Here is a 21,611-nt window from a genome sequence, read left to right as displayed (position 1 = left end):
TAACCATACGGCATGGCCCTAGTAATAGTGAGCAAAAGTACCACCAAGTACCAACATCTGAAACATCTCCAATCACACCACCCGAACAGCCGAACAGTGGAATCTTGCGGTCGCTGCGTGGGTATAGACCCGTAGTTTGTCCTCAAATGGTGAGCACAGGAACTCCAAACAATCATTGATAGGGCGGAGCTCGACGGGAAGGAAACCACTCTCCACTCTCTCGCTGACGAGACCGGCACGGCGGCCTCGGAATAGGAGAGAAAGTAGAAGGCAGCAGTACGCTGTTGTACAGCGGAACTGGGATAAGCATAAAGGAAGGTGCATTAAGTCCTTGGAAGCTGATGAGTCGGTAATGCCAAGCCAAGAATATATGGAACCCTATTGGAGGGAGATAAAGATTAATTCCTGATCTTGATTGCCCAAAAATTTATTTTTATCGGTGACAATATATGTATACATTTGTTATACATGTATATGTATACATTTTCTAAAAAACGTTTTGGTACAAACTGACAAACAAGTTAAAATTTTCATTTTAAGTCCTTAAAAATCTTGTTTTTCTTAATTGTTTTGCACGGAGCATCCGATTTTAACAATAAAGATATTATTCGACTCGTAATTTAAGTAAAAAAAAATAACACTAGACTAATAAAAATGTGTATTTGTCATCAACGGAGACTTCTCTTGATATCTTACTCCTATTTATATTATAAATTATAAATCAATTCAAATCATTTAAACCAATGTTGAACATTTTCACTTGTACAAAGCTATGCCTATATTTTTTGAGATACCTTTCGGGAGGCGGTATAGACAGAAATTTATTTCCTCTATAGATCGGTTAACCTCCCTTTCCCCAATAATGATGCAGAGAGAGAACTCTATGTTAGAGGTGACAGGTCGCTGCTGCTGCGAAAGGGCCAGTTGTGAACTGCTTGCTAAGTGCTGTTCGCTTCGTTGTGTCGGCGCAGCGGGACCCAACGTATCTCGTCGTTCAAGTAGATCCAAGTGTTTTGGGTCGTTGGAAGGAACGATCTACGCCGGTGATTTTGACCAGGTAGCAGAGCCGATTTAAAAAACGATTCATAAAGACTATTTACCAGCAAATCTTTCAGGATATTCTTTCTCGTTGATGTTTCCTGGAAGCTCGTGGGGACGCAAGGGACTGGCCTGAGCCTCTGTTTATATAGGCACCGTTAAGTGTAATCATGACGGTCAATCGTGATAGACCCGCTTCAATAACTAGCTTTCGGTCACGGTTCTGGTGATGACTATCAATATCTCCATAAATAGCTTAAGGCACGCTTTTAAATGGTTGTATTGTTTTATTTTGTTGTGACGGTGGGGTGTCACACATATGTACGATCACAATATATTTTCATTTTCGTCGTGTATATATAGGAGTCGAGTTGGCACACTCTCTTTGTGCACTTAGACACTACATGGACTGCCGTCCACAGTAATGGGACTCAATAAATTTTTATTTAAACAGATCCTGTTAAAAAAAAAGCAAACATAGTATTCCAATACCATTTGACAATTTTTCAATAAGGTTTAAACAAAATTTATGCTTCTTATGCAAAATTACAAAAATAATACTTTTTTAAATATTGTGCAAAATAATAGAAATCAAATTAACATTTTGAATTACACGCCAGGCTACATATTGCAGCCCTGAGCAGCTGCTTGAGGCTGCTGAATTGGTTTATTTACATTTGTAAATTGTCAAGAATTTTAAATGCAAACTAATATGCCATCTCCACGACTTCTTGCTCTAAGGTACTTGCGAAGACAAAATCTTCGAGAGGCTAGAATGCAGCGGAAAATTCTTAAAAGCTCCTCCGACTTTATTTTGCAAGCACTTTGGAACTTTAAATATTATTGTAACTTTAGAGTTTCGGTACAATTTTTGTCTTGAAAGGCATACATTTATGATGATGGTGTTTCATGTGATTAGTCACAAGAACGCGGTCGGCCCGGGTAAATCTTTGGCAATGTCGATATTTTTTGCGAATGAATCGCAAGAATATGATATGTTGTGTTGCTGACCTATGTTTACCCCTGAAAATTATAAATGTTTATTAGTTTAAATTAAAAATAACCAATAATTGTTTACTTTTGCTTACATGTTTTCTTCTTCTTCATAGACATTTCTGTATTTCGAACTTAATTTTATCAAAATCGGACGACTATATCATATAGCTATCATAGGAAAGATCGTTAAATTAGGTGGAAAATAATATAAAACCTATTATAGGTTTGGTGTTTTTTGACATATTATCTATTAATATAGGGAATATAATTTTTTTAATATTTTTAAGAATTTCGAATTCAATTTAATAAAAATCGGACGACTCTAACATATAGTTGTCAAAGAAGCGTCAGAAAAATAACGAAATCATTTTTTAATGTCACTGAAGCTAGCAACAGTCCTTACATTAATTTAACATACTCTTACTAATGTTGATTATTTCTTATAAATGCAAGGGTATACAAACTTTGGCTTACCGAAGCTAACTTCCTTTATTGTTTTTAACTACTTTTTTCTAGATAGTTTATAAAATAAATTTTAAATAAAAAACGAAGTAAATTTAAAAATTGTATTATGGAGATAGTTCATAAATTTAATAAGTATTTTCATTAATAAAGTTTTATTATGGGAAAGCATTTGTAAGTTGGTTTATTTAATCAAAACGTCTGTCAAAATACGAGAGATTCTGAAACCATCAAAGATTACGTCTGTGACACCGAAATTTGTTTTCCGGTGGAACTTCAGTTAAAAGAGATTTATAATATCCCCGTATATTTGTACCTCGTCAAGAGATGCTTTTCAGCACTAATCACTACCCTACAATATAATTTAGCGCTTATTGACCTTTCATAAATTAACACAGGTTTGCCCTGAGGCACAGGGCATCAGTGCCTAAAAACTTTCTCACATTTAGCTCTTTTAAGGGACCTTTGTGAGCAGCAGAAAAAAGTCAGCACCTTTCTTAGAAGCATACATAATTTTAGTTTGCATTAATTTCTGTTATTTTATTATTAAATCAAATGTATTTTTATACCCTTGCAGAGGGTATAATGATTTCAGTCAGAAGTTTGCAACGCAGTGAAGGAGACGTTTCCGACCCCATAAAGTATATACGAGTATATTCTTGATCAGCGTCACAAGACGAGTCGATCTAGCCATGTCCGTCTATCCGTCCGTCTGTCCGTCCGTTTCTACGCAAACTAGTCTCTCAGTTTAAAAGCTATCGGCCTGAAACATTCCCAAAAGTCTTCTTTCTATTGCAGGTAGTATATAAGTCGGAACCAGCCGGAACGGACAACTATATCTTATAGCTCCCATAGGAACTTTCGGAGAAAATTTTTTTAAAAAATTATATATTTCGTGTTTTTTAACATATACCTTTTTAATCTTGGATATAACATTTTTAAATTAGTTCTGAATTTCGAATTAAATTTTATCAAAATCGTACGACTATATCATATAGCCCCCATAGGAACAATCGAAAAATTAGTGGTGAAATAATATTGAAAATTTATATCTTCGGTGTTTTTTAACTTATAACCTCCTACGCTTGGAAATAACATATTTTATTTGGCTTTGAATTTCGAATTAAATTTTATCAAAATCGGACGACTATATCATATAGCTGTCATAGCAACGATCGGATAATTGGTGGGAAATACTGTGAAACAAATTATAGCTTTGGGGCTTTTTGACATATTATCTTATAATATTGGGAATATACATTTTTATACTTTTAAGAATTTCGAATTCAATTTAATAAAATTATTGATTATTTTTTATAGCTGCAAGGGTATACAAACTTCCTTTCTTGTTTTATTTGCGCTAGGTATCGGTGCTGTTGGGACCTCCTCGTCGGCATTTACCTTTATTGTTTACAAAAATATTGGCCTACGTGAGACTTACCTGAAAATTGAATAATCAATGTTTAGCGTGCGTACGTTCAATAAGTAAACGCAAGTAAAACAGACGAAAAAAGGTGCTTGCCTTCCAGAAAAACAAAAGTTACGCTAATCATTATCGTTCTGTTTTTGGCATGTTACGTTACACATAAAAGTAGGGTATTTATTTATTTATATATCCGACTTTCCAAATCCTTATATAAAAATATGTTTTTGAAACTTTACATATAAATAATTGGTGTAGATTGCATATAGCCCAAAGCATCGGTTTCTATGTTTCCAGATTCTTTAACGTGCTCGACGAAGTTGCCATGGTGACGCCTTTTCAGGCCGTTGCCTAAAAGCTGCATAAATCGATCGGATCGTAAGTGCTGGGGCTTTTCTCAGTGGACGATACTCTCATAGGCGGCGCTACTATTTGAGTTTTGGGAGTTCTGAAAGTGGTGCCTGGATGTGTGACGAACGGTGCAGGCACCTTCGAATATAGTTGATAGTGCCGAGGAATCATCCGAGCTCGCAGATTGTAGAAGGCGTCGCAAAGTTTTGAATAGCTTCTACTTGACGACTTGGAGGTTTGATGCCGCGCTCATTGATGGTGTAGCTCAGTAACTGTACATCGGCCTGAGCCAGTAACTAAAAAAAAACAGGTTTATAGTATAAACGTGGCGGCGGCAAAGATCCCAGCCGAGTTTTATTCAACTTAGGACTTGGTTTCGGTACTGCTTCCATCCGCTGTGTGTCTTCTTAGTCTGGACCGCCATACAAGAATATCTATATCCTTCTCGCACTCTCCTTAGCTGAGAAACGCATATTTTATAGTCGATGGTATCGACTTTAGCTTTTTCATCTGTTAAACCTGTTAAAGAAACGGTCAGAAAAATAATAAAATAGTTGATTTTTTAATACCACTGAAGCCAGCAACAATCTTTTAAAATTTAATATGGTGTTACTAACATTGATCATTTCCTATAACTGCAAGGGTATACCAACTTCGGTCTTCCTTTCTTGTTTAGTTATAGCAGTCTCTTAGTTTAGCAGTATAGTATAGCAATCTCTTCTAAAGAAATTTAGTTTTTTTATATCCACCTTTTAAGCTCTAACTTTCTTAATTCAATTGGTACAACAACAATATACTATCTGGTACATATGGGCATCCCTTGAATTCTCGGATTTTTGGTATCCACCTCTAAGTCTTGAACTTTTATAATTAAATTGGTATCCACCTCTAAGGCTTGAACTTTTCTAATTCAATTGGTATAAACAAAAGACACCGTAAATTACATAAGGCAATCATAACAATCCGATTTTCTTACCTACCCAAATTACAAACATTTGAAAATAAAAAGTTCATAAGGACAGTATTCACTCATGGCCTAAACTTCAATAAGTCTATAATTTTTTAAACATAATTTTTGCTCAATAACCATGTTTTCTATCATTTTCTTCTTTTATAAAAGTGTCTTTAAAAAACTTTGTGGCAGAGTCAAATAAAGGTTCTTGCAAATGTGCACATATCTTCTTTGGATCACGGAATACTCTAAATTCCAATATCTTCTATAGCTTTCAATATAAAGTGTACTATGGGCGGCAGACAAAGTTAGCCGTTGGTCGTTAAAGTGCGTAGACAACTTTTTCGATTTCTATACCGATTTAGAGTATATTCTGACCCCATAAAGAATATATATTCTAGCCAAGTCCGTCTGCCCGTTAGTTCGTATAAATGCAGAGATCTCGGAAACTATAAGAGCTAGAGTAGGTTTGTTTCAGCAACTGTAGCGCCTTTTAGCATAAAGGCAGACAAAAAGAGTTGCCCTGTTCTCTCTCTCTCTCACAATGACTACAAAGCCAGGCAATAAAAAAGTAATTCATGTCTGTGTGTGCGAGCTGTGCGGCAAAGCGAGAGACCATGCCGGCGCTAAGAGAGGGCAGAGTGTGCGGCTATCTAATTCTATTAAATAATTACAAATTAAAAATTGTCTCTGCTTCGTCACCCCTCTTACTCTCCAATTCTTTTCAATACCAAGTTTAATAATCTATTTCCGATTATGGTAATGTTTGCTTTAAATTGCTTTTTGCATTATTTTGACCAGCATTCACATGGGAAAGAAACATAAGGAACATATTTTACCCAGTGCTGAAAAGCACTAAAGGCAGTGAAAAGAACGAAAGTTCGTATTGACGTGTTGACGGGCAATAACAATACAGCGATGTATATCATTCAGTTTTCCCATTATTATTATTATTATTATTTCTCTTATGGCGAAGATCAAATGCTGCTATTTCTTTTAATTCTTTTCAAGAATATTCCAATTCTGCCGTTATCTTAACATTTTGACTTAACTTTTTTAAATTTTGTATATGAAAGCTGAGTAATGGGTATCTAATAGTCGAGACACTCGACTATAATGTTCTTTTTATTTTTTTTTTCATAAATGTTTACTATTTTTTAATGTTCATAAAGTAATTTTTTGTTTTTTAAAATTTTTTTTTTATATAAATTACTCATTTTTTGTTCATTTATTTTAGGCTTAACAAGAAGCTACACCATTGAAAATATAATACATTTTTGTATTTTTTTGTTTACGATGAAAATTGATACCTGCTTCTTTCCCGCCCAACGACCTATGCACACTCGAGGCATGCTTGTACCACGCATATTATGATGCATATTTTTAATTAAAAAAATTTAAGTAGACTATTGAAATAAGTTACAATAAAACCTGAACGTTTCGTGTCAATCGATTACTTATTTCCTTCCCAAAAAATCGAGGATAAAATCTATGTTTTCTAAAGCAGGCACCCCCGTATTGCTAAGGTGCCAATTTACACAGTTAGGCGTCTTGTGGACGCGCTTTTAATAATAAGGAATTGACTTGGCTGGTGATGCTGATCAAGAATATATATTTTTAATGGTGCCGTAGAGGCTTCTATACATACATACATTTCCATGATATTTATATACCCCTTTAGTCTACGAGTAAGAGATAGAAATGTATTACCAAAACCTCAACAATTAATGTTGAGCCTTAAGACTTTTGAATGAATCAACACATTGGAAACATCGTTGTTGGCAATTATTGATTTCTGAAAATATAATAATAATAATTCAATATTTCAAACCTCTTGGGGGACCTCTTAAAATAAGATTTCAGGCATAGAGACAAATTTATCCTGTGAAAAATAAATGGCCGGCTTTCAGAATATATCTACCGTACTTTAACGCACAAAATAAAACGTTTAAGACACAACTAACTTTTTGGTACACAGAAAAAGCAACCCAAAGCTTAATTTCAACCAATGCCATTTTTTCGCTAACAACTTCTTTAAAAATATTCTTAAATTTATAAAAAAAAAAAACATTCTGTTTAAAACGGAATTGTTTTTGTTTGGCATATTTGAAAATTTAATCAATATTATTAAAGTATTATTATTTAAATAAATAGTTTAATTTATTGCAACGTAATAAAAAAAAACAATTTAAGAACATGAAATGCTGAAAATATATTAAAACAAGATTTAAATTCAGTAACCGTTATATATTTCTACAAATGCTACATTATTTTTTAAACATTAGTCAAATTTTTCATTATTATTATAACATTATTTATACGTATAATAACGAATTAAATATTTAACTCAAAATGTTATCATTCAAGCTATATAATTTTATTATATAATATTAAGAATTTGAAAATATTTTAAATATATAACATTTAATGTTAATTTGTACCGATATTGAAAAATATCATGTAGTGCTGATGGTAACTTCGAAGTGACTCTAGCAACAAAAGCCACAATTTACTCTGAAGGATTAGTTGAATGGAAGCCACCAGCTATATACAAATCATCCTGTGAAATAGATGTAGAATATTTCCCATTTGATGAACAGACCTGTGTTCTAAAGTTTGGCAGTTGGACTTATGATGGGTTTAAGGTAGGTCTTTAAAAATTTTAGCATATTTTCCTGCAATTTTTATACTTGTATGTTAAATAAGTATTTTTTAATTTTTTCAATATGTGTACTTCCTAGCCCTATGGTGCAAAAGGAATGGTAGTCGAACTATGTACTGAAGCAAAAAAACAAAACTAAAAATGTATTATATGAACTTTTGTTTCTTAAAAAATATTTTTCTTCAAAAGTTTATTTCATATAAGTTCAATGTGTAATATAAATTATGCAAATATGCTCCACAAGCATGACTATTTTCAAAATAACTAATTTAAAGGGTATCATTAATTTATATTACCATTTGTTTGTTATATGAGATTTTTTACTACATTTTTACCTATATGCGGAATACATACGCACTACTGCATTATAAGAAAAATGTAGATATACAACCAATTAACATCATAACCTGCCACTCCCGTTTCAAAAACGCTCTAAGAGATTTATGTCTGTGCTATTTCTGGGTTAATGGAGCTACAAATTTTAGTAGCTTTCTAATAACGGAGTTCAAAATAACACATTATAATTTATAGTATTTCATCACTAGCATTTAAACTTAGGGAGACAAGTTATGGTGAGCGTGGCATGTTCGCAAGAACTGGCGCTGCTTACGATATTATTTATTAGAATTTGACCTCTTAGCACTTATAGTTTCTGTGATCACTGGGTTCACACGGAAAGACATACGGCTTAATGGACGGCTGTGCGTCGGCATTTTTGTATCATGAATTTTAATTCCCTTTCAATTGATGCCAATATTTACAAGAGGTAAGTTTAAATTATGAGTATAGTTAACTTTTGTACTCAAAATACCTTTGCCGACCAGTATACTTTATGAGATTGCCGACGCATCCTGTTACCTACATTTTCCATATAGCGCCTATAGTTTTTATGCTAGAACAAGAAAGGAAGTTAACTTCGGCAAGCCAAAGTTTGTATACCCTTGCAGTTATAAAAAATAATAAATAATTTTAATAAATTGAATTCGAAATTCTTAAAAATATAAAAATGTATATTCCCAATATAATAAGATAATATGTCAAAAAGCCCCAAAGCTATAATTTCTTTCAAATTATTTCCGACCAATTATCCGATCCTTCCTATGATTATGTTATAGTCGTCCGATTTTAATAAAATTTAATTCGAAATTCAGAACTTATTAAAAAATATTATTTTCAAGCTTATAAGGTTATATGTTAAAAAACATCAAAGATAAAATTTGTAGTCGTCCGATTTTAATAAAATTTAATTTGAAATTCAAAACCAAATAAAAAATGCTATTTCCAAGCGTAGGAGGTTATAAGTTAAAAAAACACCGAAGATATAATTTTTCAATATTATTTCACCACTAATTTTTCGATTGTTCCTATGGGGGCTATATGACATAGTCGTCCGATTTTGATAAAATTTAATTCGAAATTCAGAACTAATTTAAAAATGTTATATCCAAGCTTAAAAAGGTATGTGCTAAAGAACACCAAAGATATAATTTTTTTTTTAATTTTTTCTCCAAAAGTTTTTATGGGAGCTTTAAGATACTCGTATAGTTGTCCGATCCGGCTGGTTCCGACTTATATACTACCTGCAATAGAAAGAAGACTTTTGGGAAAGTTTCAGCCTGATAGCTCTAAAATGAAAGACTAGTTTGCGTAGAAACGGACGTACAGACGGACGGACAGACGGACATGGCTAGATCGACTCGTCTTGTGACGCTGATCAAGAATATATATACTTTATGGGGTCGGAAACGTCTCCTTCACTGCGTTGCAAACTTCTGACTGTAATTATTATACCCTCTGCAAGGGTATAAAAAATTATCTATCTGAAATGTACTTGTCTCATCGATCGTCAACAGACAGTCCCAATACTGTGGCGGCCTCAATGTTTTATATTAACTTAAATGAAAGTTTGCCACGCCCTTTCTAACGCCCAAAACCCTTAAAAGCGTGCGCACACTGGGGCGGTATGGCGCAGCGCGTCACGTCGCGGTTTTTTCCGCCTTGAGAAGTTTGCATGAAATTAAATGGAGCCTCGGAGAAGCATTCGAGCTGTGTTTACCGCGCCGATTTTTTTTTATTTTTGGAATCTTTATAACAAAGAACCGCTATAAACTACTTCGTTGTCTGATGAGCTAGTCATTATTGAATTAAGAGCTTGCACAGTAAAATGGAATTGATCTTTTTTGTCATTTACATGTTAGAGTAGTCCGTTTTTTATTAAAATCAATTCGAAATACTTAAAAATTTTGAAAATGGTTTTTCCAAGCTTAGAAGTTATACATGTTATAAAGCACCGATGATATAATTTTTTCATATTTTCCAACTAATTTTCCAATCGTTTCTATGGCAGCTTTGATAAAATTCAATTCAAAATTCAAAACCAATTAAAAAATATTATTTCGAAGCGCAGGAGGTTATATGCTACAAAACACAAAAGATCTAGCCATGTCCGTCTGTCCATCCGTATGTCCGTCCGTTTCTACGCAAACTAGTTTCTCAGTTTTAAAGCTATCGGGCTAAAACTTTCCCAAAAGTCTTCTTTGTATTGCATTTTCCATAGGAACTATCAGGAAAAAATTTAAAAAAAAATGAATTCTTCGGTGTTTTTTAACGTATAACCTTCTAAGCTTGGAAATACATTTTTTTAATTAGTTCTGAATTTTGAATTAAATTTTATCAAAATCAGACGACTATATCATATAGCTGCCATAGGAACGATCGGAAAATTAGTAGTAAAATAATAACAAACAAGGACAGACGGACATGGCTATATCGACTCGGCTAGTGATCCTGATTAAAAATATATGTACTTGATGGAGTCGGAAACTTCCTTTTACCTGTTACATACTTTCCGACAAATCTAGGTATGCTAAATTCTTATACTCTACGAGTAACGGGTAAACATTTGGGAAAACCAAGTCTGCAGAAAATTTCTTTCATTACATCGAAAGTGGTCGTTGAAGTTATAGAACGCAAGAATTTAAACTTCATGTACCGCGAGTAATAATCAATGAAAACGAGTAAGAATTCGCAATTTTTCAAGGGACCCAACAAATCGGAAGCCACGCATATCCAAGAACGATGTTCTACTCATTGGTGCTGGATTGCTTGCTGGCGAGACTAAAAGGCAATCTCTGCAGGATTTTACAAAGTTTTCAGCCTCACGATCTATGCCAGGCCACCAAACCTTGGAGTATAGCCGACGCTTCATTGCGGATTCACCTGGATGACCTTCATGACCTTGTCTGATAGAATGTGACCTAGAAATCTTAACCAATGTATTTTTCAAACACATTTGCAGTCAGTCAGTAACACATTATTATTCTTGAATATTGTCAGGATCATTTGATCCAAAAATTATGACATCGTCTATATAATTTAGAACATTGGGGCATGGCGACAACAACTCTTCAAGCCGTCGCTGGAATATCGCTCGATTGGCCAACCGCATATCCAAACACAACCGGATATCATCATTTTCATTAAGAGCTATTACGATAGGCGAGATCCAAGGCTTGTGACCGACCACTGGCTCTATTATGTCGCTGCTTAGAGCAACGTATCGTTGGCTGTTGTAATGCCAGGGTCAATTAACAACTTGACTGTTACTCCTTTCCACTTGGGAAATGGAGTAATGCACTTAGCTCGGCTTACCTGTAATCCCAATGCTAAAACGTTAAAATTAATCGCTGTTTCTCGGCCCAGTAACGATTGTTTTCCGTTTTCAATTACATAAAATCAAGCAATGATCTCTTTTTCTGAGTCTGTTGATATGGCAACCACAAACACCCACATTACGTTAATAATTAGTTCGAAGTATAACCACGAAATTGTCTCTCCGAGTTATATCTAATGTTGAAAACTACTGCTTGGTTTACTTTTATAACCAGTCAGCTTGGCTAATTGTTTGGCTTGCTTGGCTTATTGTTTCTCTGTCCCTCCTAGAAGTCATTGATTGTGATTGCTTTATAATTTCTTCTTCTACTCTACAAGTTTCGATTACATCAGTCAAGGTATGCTCTTTCTCTAGTAACTTTTTCTTCAATTCCAGAGAAGTACAGGAGTCCATCATTTTATCTTTTAAACAGATCTCTTCAATTTCGGCCTTAGCGGAACCGAAATTACATTTGAAACAAGAAAAGAAGTTAACTTCAGTAAGCTGAAGTTTATAAAAAATAATCAATAATTTTATTCAATTGAATTCAAAATTCGTAAAAATATAAAAATTTATATTCCCCATATTATAGATAATATGTCAAAATGCCTCAAAGCTATAATTTGTTTCATATTACTTCCCATCAATTATCCAATCGTTCCTATGACAGCTATATACAGTCTCCGATATAAATAAAATTTAATTCGAAATTCAGAACTACTTAACAAATCTTATTTTCAAGCTTATAAGGTTATATGTTTAAAACACAAAAGATATATATTTTTTTAATGTGTGCCTACTAATTTTAAGATTGTTCCTAAGGCAGCTATATGATATAGTCGTCCGATTTCAATAAAATTTAATTCGAAATTCAAAATCAAATAAAAATGTTATTTCCAAGCGTAGGAGGTTATATGTGAAAAAACACTGAAGATATAATTTTGCAATATTATTTTACCACTAATTTTCCGATTGTTCCTATGGGAGCTATATGATACAGTCGTCCGATTTTGATAAAATTTAATTCGAAATTCAGAACTACTTAAAATATGTTATTTTCAAGCTTAAAAGGTTATATGTTAAAAAGCACCGAAGATATAATTTTTCACATTTTCTAACTAATTTTCCGATTTTTTCTATGGCAGCTATATGATATAATCATCCGATTTTAATAAAAAATTAAATTCAAAACTAATTAAAAAATGGTATTTCCAAGCGTAGGAGGTTATATGATGAAAACACCGAAAACATAATTTTCAATATTATTTTACCACTAATTTTCCGATTGTTCCTATGGGAGCTATATGATATAGTCGTCCGATTTTGATAAAATTTAATTTGAAATTCAGAACTACTTAAAAAATGTTTTTTCAAGCTTATTAGGTTATATGTTTAAAAACACAAAAGATATAATTTTTATTTAATGTTTTCCTACTAATTTTCCGATCGTTTCTATGGCAGCTATATGATATAGTTGTCCGATTTTGATAAAATTTAATTCGAAATTCAAAACCAAATAAAAAATGTTATTTCTAAGCGAAGGAGGTTATATGTTAAACACGGAAGATATAATTTTTCAATATTACTTTACCACTAATTTTTCTATTGTTTCTATGGGAGCTATATGATTTAGTTGTCCGATTTTGATAAAATTTAAGTTGAAATACAGAATAAATTTAAAAATGTTATATACAAGCTTAAAAAGGTGTATGTTAAAAAACACTAAAGATATAATTTTTTTAATTTTTTCCCCGATAGTTCCCATTTTGGTTTTATTTTACTATCAGAATTCGCACAAAAAGTTAAATGGATGAAAATATAATTAAACATTTTCTGTTTTTATACCCTTGTAAAGAGTATATTAATTTCAGTCAGAAGTTTGCAACGCAGTGAAGGAGACGTTTTCGACCCCATAAAGTATATATATTCTTGATCAGCGTCACAAGACGAATCGATCTAGCCATGTCCGTCTGTCCGTCCGTTTCTACGCAAACTAGTCTCTCAGTTTTAAAGCTATCTATCTGAAACTTTTCCGAAATTCTTTTTTCTTTGCAGGTAATATACTATAAGTCGGAACAAACCACATCAGACAACTAAATCTTAAAGCTCCCACAAGAATAATAAAAAATTTTTTTTTAATCATATATAAAACAAAAACAACTTTTAACGAGGTAAGCGGACGTGGCGATCGCGCACTATCAACGTACAAAAGTTCTGATATCGAAAATTGTGACGAATGATTCTTGTTTATTCGACTAAATAAATACTCTTTCACCGTTGCATTATTTGTTTATAATTATTAATTATTTTCATTTTACTTCTTTTGCCCTTGCAGAGGGTATAATGATATTATTTAGAAGTTTGCAGCGCAGTGAAGGAGACGATTCCGACCTCATGAAGAATACGAGTATATATTCTTGATAAGCGTCACGAGACGAGTCGATCTAGTCATGCCCGTCTGGACGTCTGGACGTCTGTCCGTCTGACTGTCCGTTTCTACGCAAACTAGTCTCTCAGTTTTAAAGCTATCGGGCTGAAACTTTCCCAAAAGTATTCTTTCTATTGCAGGTAGTATATAAGTCAGAACCAGCCGGATCGGACAACTACATCTTATAGTTTCCATAGGAATTATTGGGGAAAAAAATAAAAAAAAAATTATATCTTCGTGGTTTTTTAACATATAACCTTTTAAGCTTGGAAATAACATATTATAATTAGTTCTGAATTTCGAATTAAATTTTATCAAAATCGGACGACTATATCATATAGCTTCCATAGGAACGATCGGAAATAAGTGGTAAAATAATATGAAAAAATTATATCTTCAGTGTTTTTATCATATAACCTCCTACGCTTGGAAATACCATTTTTTAATTAGTTTTGAATTTTTAATAAAATTTTATCAAAATCGGACGACTATATCATATAGCTGCCTTAGGAACAATCTTAAAATTAGTAAGCACACATTAAAAAAATATATATCTTTTGCGTTTTAAACATATAACCTTATAAGCTTAAAAATAAGATTTGTTAAGTAGAATTCTGAATTTCGAATTAAATTTTATTAATATCGGACGACTATATCATATAGCTGTCATAGCAACGATCGGATAATTGGTGGGAAATAATGTGAAACAAATTATAGCTTTGGGGCTTTTTGACATATTATCGTATAATATTGGGAATATAAATTTGTATATTTTCAAGAATTTCGAATTCAATTTAGTAAAATTATTGAATTTGGCTTGCCGAAGTTAATATGAAGTCAGCAACAATCCTTAAAAATTTCACATGGTGTTACAAAAGTTGATTATTTCTTATAACTGCAATACAAACTTCTGTTTGCCGAAGTTAACTCCTTGTTTTTTTATTTCGCTTAACTAGCGGGTTTTTCTAAAAGTCGTAGAACAAGCGTTTTCTATCTTGAGCTACTTTAACATGCGAGTACTGCCGTCCACAGTGATCTGGTGTTTATACCCGTTATCTACGAGTAAAAGGGTATACTAGAATTGTCGGAAAGTATGTAAAAGGTAGAAGGAAGCGTTTCCGACCCCGTAAAGTATAAGTTAACTGAAGTTAACCAAGCAGCGGCAATGTCCGATTATTTAAGAGTTCGCTCTGGCCAAACTGCTGACATAGCGTCTGGCCGGAAGCCCATGCATAGCGGCAAGCACTGCACATTTGCGTGGCCGCTATGAAATACTTTTTGTTAGCTTTAAGTTTCAGTTTGTGTCAGAGTCTCATACAATAAAGAGCATAAAACCAATCTCCGGCACTGCCGTTAATTTGTAAATTCATTTGTTGAATTGGTCACCGCGCCTCAAGGGCCGTGACAACGGGGCAAGTGCTCCCATCATAACTCCTGTTACAGGAAGGATCCCCCCCGGCAACCGCCAGGGAACTCAACCACTGCCTATAAGGAGTGGCAACACCCCCCCTGCAACCGCAAGGGGAAATCATCTCACAAATACCTCCGGCGTCTGCAGCATCATCGACTGCAGCGAGGGATAACTAACCACCATTACATTAACTACCAATCAATTTATATTTACTTATATACATATGTCCGTCTGTCCGTATAAACGCTGAGATCTCGGAAACTATAAAAGCTAGAACCGTAGGAATTGACATGCAGATTCCTGGGGTTCCTGCACAGCGCAAGTTTGTTTCAGCGGGGTGCCACGCCCACTTTAACGCCCACATTCCGCGAAAATCTGTATCGCCTACAGTTTTTATGATAGAACAAAATTTTTAAATGAAATGCATTTGTCTCATCAATACCTATCGATTGACCCAAACAAAATTTGCAACGCCCACTCTATCGCCCACTAAACGCCCAAAACTGTGGTGGCCACAATTGTCATTCTAGGAAATTGGTCTCATCAATACCTATCGATTGACCCAGTATTGTATTTTTCTCATTAAAAAAATATTTCACGCCTTCTCTAACGCCCCCAAAACGGCTAAAACTCTTAAAACGGTTTTCCGCCCACATAACATTTTTTATATTATTAAAAATTTCGAATTGAATTGAATTTAATACAAATCGCTTTTAAAGAAACGTTCAGAGAAATAATAAAATATTTTTTCTTATAATATCATCGAATTTTTTTTCCAAATTCGTTCGGTTTCTAAAAGAACGGCCCATATATAAAACGTAAACATCCGACTGTAACGAGTGAAACATCAATATCTTTATATTGCAAAAACTAAAAGTCCTTATACCAAAACAAAATGGGAACTTCTCAAAATGAAAATTGTATTTTGTTTGTCAGTTTGTCCCAAAACGATATTTTAGAGTCCTGAAAATTCTATACGATGTTTAACAGATTAATATAAGAAACTTTAGTTCTTCCACTTTGGAAAATAGTACTTAGTTTGGCGATAAATAAATAAATAGCTAAACTTTGTAGACACGTAGAAAGGTATTTCGAAATACTATGAACCTCTTAAACATTAATTTTCTTCATACCGCAGTTTAAAAATTATTGGCCAAGTTCTTTTTTATTTCTACTTTTTTTGCCATTTGGTTAAAATTTTAAAGTGGATAACCCAAAAAATTGTTTAAAAAAGTTACCGCTTTTAGTTATCAGTCAAGAAAAATTGCAACATTTTCTATTTCAGAACATCTAGCATTCTTTAAGCTTTAAATTTTATTGTGCCTATCCATACTCTGTTTAATGGTCTTGGAATTATTTAAATTCTTATAACAGTTCCGCATAAGAAACTTGAATTCTACGAATTTTCGGAAAGTATATGGATTATAAGATTTATGTTAAAAAAAAAACTTCTGATATCAAACAAAAGCACCTCTTAACTAGGTTAAAAAAACTAATGTTTTGATATAAACTTTTGTGTCGAAAATTTAATATACGATCTACTTAATGAATATACTTTCTGTAATTCAGTATGCTTGACTTAGTTGTTTGATTCAAATAAAGCGTGTGAATTTAAAAAAAATGTAGAAAGTATACGATCGTATATCAAAACTTTCGTTTGTTGAAGATGCGATCGTCACCATATTTTTACCTCGTTTAGAGGTGGTTTTACTTAATATTTTATAAATTAACTATTACATTTTATATACATATTCTATTCTCAAACTATATTCTTCTATTCTTGTATATGCCTTTTGGCGCATTTCGAACCAATTAGTAGTTTTTGTCTGGTTTATTATGGCAACACTTTAAGAACGTATTAAGCCGTAGTTCCCTAAATGGACGACATTATAATTTAAAGCTAAGATGTGGTAAAAAGTACCTTAAAGGATTACATGAGGTTTTTAGGCAGAATGGACTGAGAATCGATTGGGACAAATGTGTTATGTTTCAGAACAGGTAACTTTTTTTTTGGTAAAACGCAAGCTACTACATTCTCTTACGTACCGGTACCGACTGATTGAAATTGTTCTTGTTTTTGGTACGATGTACGAGTTAGGTCACTTGGGTTGTGTTATTGCAAACTCGCGGCGATGTGCTTGCTACCTGCGCCAAAAGACAGTGTCGTTGTTTTTGTAAGTATTCACGGTTCGCTGATCAGGAGCACCGAACATTTGGCACGACTTGCTGGCGCCTCCGAAAAAGATAACGGTTTGAGCAGTGTGAGCAAATTAATCCTAAGCGTGCCCTTTTCTGATCCAAATTAAGAATATGTATGTATATAAACTTAATGGGATCGGGAACACTTCCTTCTACGTGTTACACACTTTCCGACGAATCTAGTATACACCTTTAGTCTACGAGAACGGGTATAAATATACACAACAACAGTTTAGATGAAAAGAAAGAAACAGACCGCTTATAATAACAACCGTACAGGCACAAGGAGAGTGATCGAAAGCGACTACTATATCAGTGTTGAAGTCAGTTCTTGTCGTAATGAAAGGGAAACATGAGGGTGTGCGATTACACGAAGAAATGAAAGGCTATAAATGCAAAGGTTTATCTGTCTAATTGTATTATCACCTTAAATACTCACTTGATGTAGTGATGAAGCAAAACAGAAGGGTGTGCGAAGGCGATTCCTATACATACTCGTACACGAAAAAATAAAAAGCCATAGATGCCAAATTCATTAGTTCACCGGTCGGTAGCACCGAATTAAGTGATCATAGGAAATTGATAATACTGTGGGCAAAAAGTAAGGTGAAATTCCAATTTAAAATTCGCGAGCTTAAGATGGCGGACTAGTTTATTTTTTCTCTATTTGGCAGTACTGTTAATGACATCTGGCGGTAATTTCATGTCAATGTCAGCATAAGTATTTACGCTTGTGTTTACCAAACGATCAAGAGTGCGTTGGTCAATTTTTACAATGTCTGATTTACATAATTGAGCAGAGAAGTGCCATCAAATTTTGTTTGCGATGAATGAATGAATGAAATTTCGGCTGCGGAAACGTTAAGGATGTTGCGGAAGGTCTTTGGTGATTCTACCATGTCCCGGAAAAATGTCGTACAAAGACTTCAAAGAGGGTCGGAAACGTGTTGATGGCCTGCAGCGCTCCGGACAACCATCGACGTCAACAGATGACCAACACGTCAATGAAGTGAAGGAATTAGTGCTTAAAAATCGTCGTCGGTTGACTGTTAGATACCTTACTGATATGATCGGAATATCAGAAGGATCTGTGAAAACCATTTTGAAAGACCATTTGGGCCTACGAAAAGTCAAATCTCGTTTGGTACCGAAATCGCTCAATTTCATGCAAAGAAGTCATCGCGTTGACGTGTGTGAAACAACGCTTTCTGACTATCAGGACAAGCGCCAATGCTAAATGCTTTTCCAAAATTTCAGAGGAAAATTCATGCGGAGCGCGGCATGAGGACCCGAAGTCGTCCGGTCGGCTTTTGGCTTTGACGATTGTCGATAGCATCCGAAATGTGCTGCTAAAAAGAACGTCACGCCGCGTCGCACCGCCTCAGTGTACACGCACGTTTAAAGTTACGAAAAAAATAGTGTTGGGGGAGGTAAACAAGCTGCCGATTTTACCTTTAATTGGCGGAAATATATGAAAAAAGGACTTAGTAAAGTTGTCTTCTAGTTGAACCTAAAAAAACGAAAGAAAGTTACGATCAACCCACTTTTTACATAATCCAAAAACAATTTTTTAAATAAAAAGTACCTTTTTTTTTAATTTGAAAAATTTTTTGAATTTTGTCACTTTTTGTTCAACTTTTTAGGTTTAACTAGAAACTACACTATTTGGTGATCTCTGACAAAAAAACTTGAATGAATAAGTTAGAGAAATCCCTACAAAAATGGTACCTAAAAGACGGAAGAACGTTGGGGATTTTCCTATACGTGCGTGGGTGTTTATTTTGCCAGTTGCATATAGGAACTACTTAATCCTAGCTTAGATACTTAGAGGAAGTTGAAGAGGGAGAGCGGCGGGCAGAAAACTCCCGCTCTTCACTGCCTCCACAAACGCCGTTTTGGCGTGAACACATAGAACAAGAAAGGGAGTTAACTTCGGTAAGCCGAAGTTTATATACCCTTGCAGTTGTAAAAAATAATCAATAATATTATTAAATTGAATTCAAAATTCTTCAAAAAATAAAAATGTATATTCCCAATATTATAAGATAATATGTCAAAAAGCTCCAAAGCTATAATTTGTTTCATTTTATTTCCCATCAATTATCCGATCGTTCCTATGACAGCTATATGATACAGTCGTTCGATATTAATAAAATTTAATTCGAAATTCAGAACTACTTAAAAAATGTTATTTTCTAGCTTATAAGGTTATATGTTTAAAAACACAAAAGATATAATTTTTATTTAATGTTTTCCTACTAATTTTAAGATCGTTCTAATGGCAGCTATATGATACAGTCGTCCGATTTTGATAAAATTTAATTCGAATTTCAAAACCAAATAAAAAAGGTTATATGTTAAAAAACACCGAAGATATAATTTTTCAATATTATTTTACCACTAATTTTCCGATTGTTCCTATGGGAGCTATATGATATAGTGGGAGCTATAAGATATAGTGATATAAAATTTAATTCGATAGTGATAATGACATTGACATGAAATTTAGGCATTTGTCACAAACTGTCCTGAAATCTCATGATAGGTCTCCATTTGTTTTTACATTTTGCTCACAGTTGTGTATACTCGTACATGGATAGTGCCGCTCCTGTATACAAATTATTTTGATTAACTATCGATTGCAAGATACATTTTTTCTCACTTATTTTTTATTTTATTTTACTTTTTTGTTTTATCCCAGCGCTACAAGAATGTCGATTTTTGGACTTGATACAGTTGTTACCCGTTGTTACCTTAATGGTTTAGACTTGGTATTGTAATTATCTGTACAGACCTGTACTGTACCTGTACTGTTTCTGTTCTATATCTATACTGTTTCTGTTACCAGCTGTTCTAGTCAATTATTAAGAATGATCACAGTACTTGTCCACTAGACGACGTTCGATGTAAGTAAGTAAACACTTAGATTGTGAGTTTTAACGCGTCCGAGTCTTGCTTACGCGTTGTATTTAACTCTTAAATTGTTGATTTGTACTTGATTATGGGATAGTTACTATAATCCTCAAGTGTCTTACCCATTCCGTTCCAGAATCATTATCTATAAAATGAGAAAGATTCAAATCTTTCCGCCATTGATTCATATGTGACCAATAATAGAGACCTACCCCTGAACCTCACTTTCGAACAATCGTCTTGCTATCATTACCTGACAGTCACAAAAGAGACATTTTTTTTATTTTTAAATTTAAGTTTTTAATTTTATTTATATTTATTTTAGTTTGATATTTTCACTATAAACTTTAATTTTTATTTTCCATTTTTATTAGTTCTCACTTTCTCTATAACTTTAAATTCCAATATACTAAATTGTGTAATTTAATAGTCAGGTGGTGCGCAGGTTAAAGTCAGCTGCCGGCTCCGACGTTGTCGGCAGCAGCCAACATATTCCCAGAATAGAAATTGTCCTGCTACGCATGACTTGTACTTGAAGCGGCGCGGCAAACACCGCTCGAATTCAAGCATCCGCGCCGCGTCAGTGTGCGCGCAATTCAAATCTTTGTAAGCGGAGCACGTTTGTTAAGCAAAACTGCCTATACTGACGCCCAAAAGCCACGCAAAATTATTTTAATTTAAAATAATTGCCTCTTTATATCTTCATTGTATATCTTCATCTCCCTTATGCCCCTTTAGCTGAGAAATGGGTAGCAAACGCACTCGACTAAAGCGTTTTTCCTCGTTTTAAATACCAAATGTTGCACTATTTACGTACAGGGTCCACTTACTGCTATCTAGTACTGTTGGTCACTGAGCTCACTTTGTTGTTTTTTGCTTAAAATTGCTCAAAATTTTCAGATTTTATCAAAATTAATCAAATTAATATTAAACACAATTTTTCAATTGTGTATAACAACAAATTCTTAAAATAGCTATTTAAATAAAAGTCTCAAGCATCTCTGATTTCCGGTAACTTCATCCAAAAAAAATGACATAAAATTTTAAAAAAAAAATCCTATAATTTCCTATGTAAGATTGACTTAAACCATGAGCTAAGTCCAGGTATGACCTAAAACTTAGGA

The 21,611-nt window shown here is 33.7% G+C and overlaps 1 protein-coding gene across 20 annotated transcripts in view; it reads left to right on the top strand.

Moving 5' to 3' along the window:
• The window catches only part of LOC108035863 (acetylcholine receptor subunit alpha-like), a 604,633-nt gene that overhangs the window by 166,486 nt on the left and 416,536 nt on the right, over positions 1–21,611 (top strand). For 16 of the 20 annotated variants that reach the window (XR_007763683.1, XR_007763682.1, XM_050886180.1 and 13 more), the window contains one exon: positions 7,687–7,867. The exons of 2 other annotated variants lie outside the window; for them this stretch is intronic. Coding sequence is in view for 15 of the 18 variants with exons in the window: in XM_050886180.1 (XP_050742137.1) it covers positions 7,687–7,867 (181 nt within the window). In the remaining 3 variants the exon portion in view is untranslated. Of the gene's footprint in view, positions 1–7,686; positions 7,868–17,617; positions 17,637–21,611 lie in introns of those variants that run through there. 2 more of the 20 variants (XM_050886182.1, XM_050886184.1) reach the window with 2 other exon arrangements.

Source organism: Drosophila biarmipes, chromosome 3L, assembly GCF_025231255.1.
Source record: "Drosophila biarmipes strain raj3 chromosome 3L, RU_DBia_V1.1, whole genome shotgun sequence".
Taxonomy (NCBI): domain Eukaryota; kingdom Metazoa; phylum Arthropoda; class Insecta; order Diptera; family Drosophilidae; genus Drosophila; species Drosophila biarmipes.
Note: the sequence above shows the minus strand (reverse complement) of the source record. Positions and strands in the feature narration are given on the sequence as shown.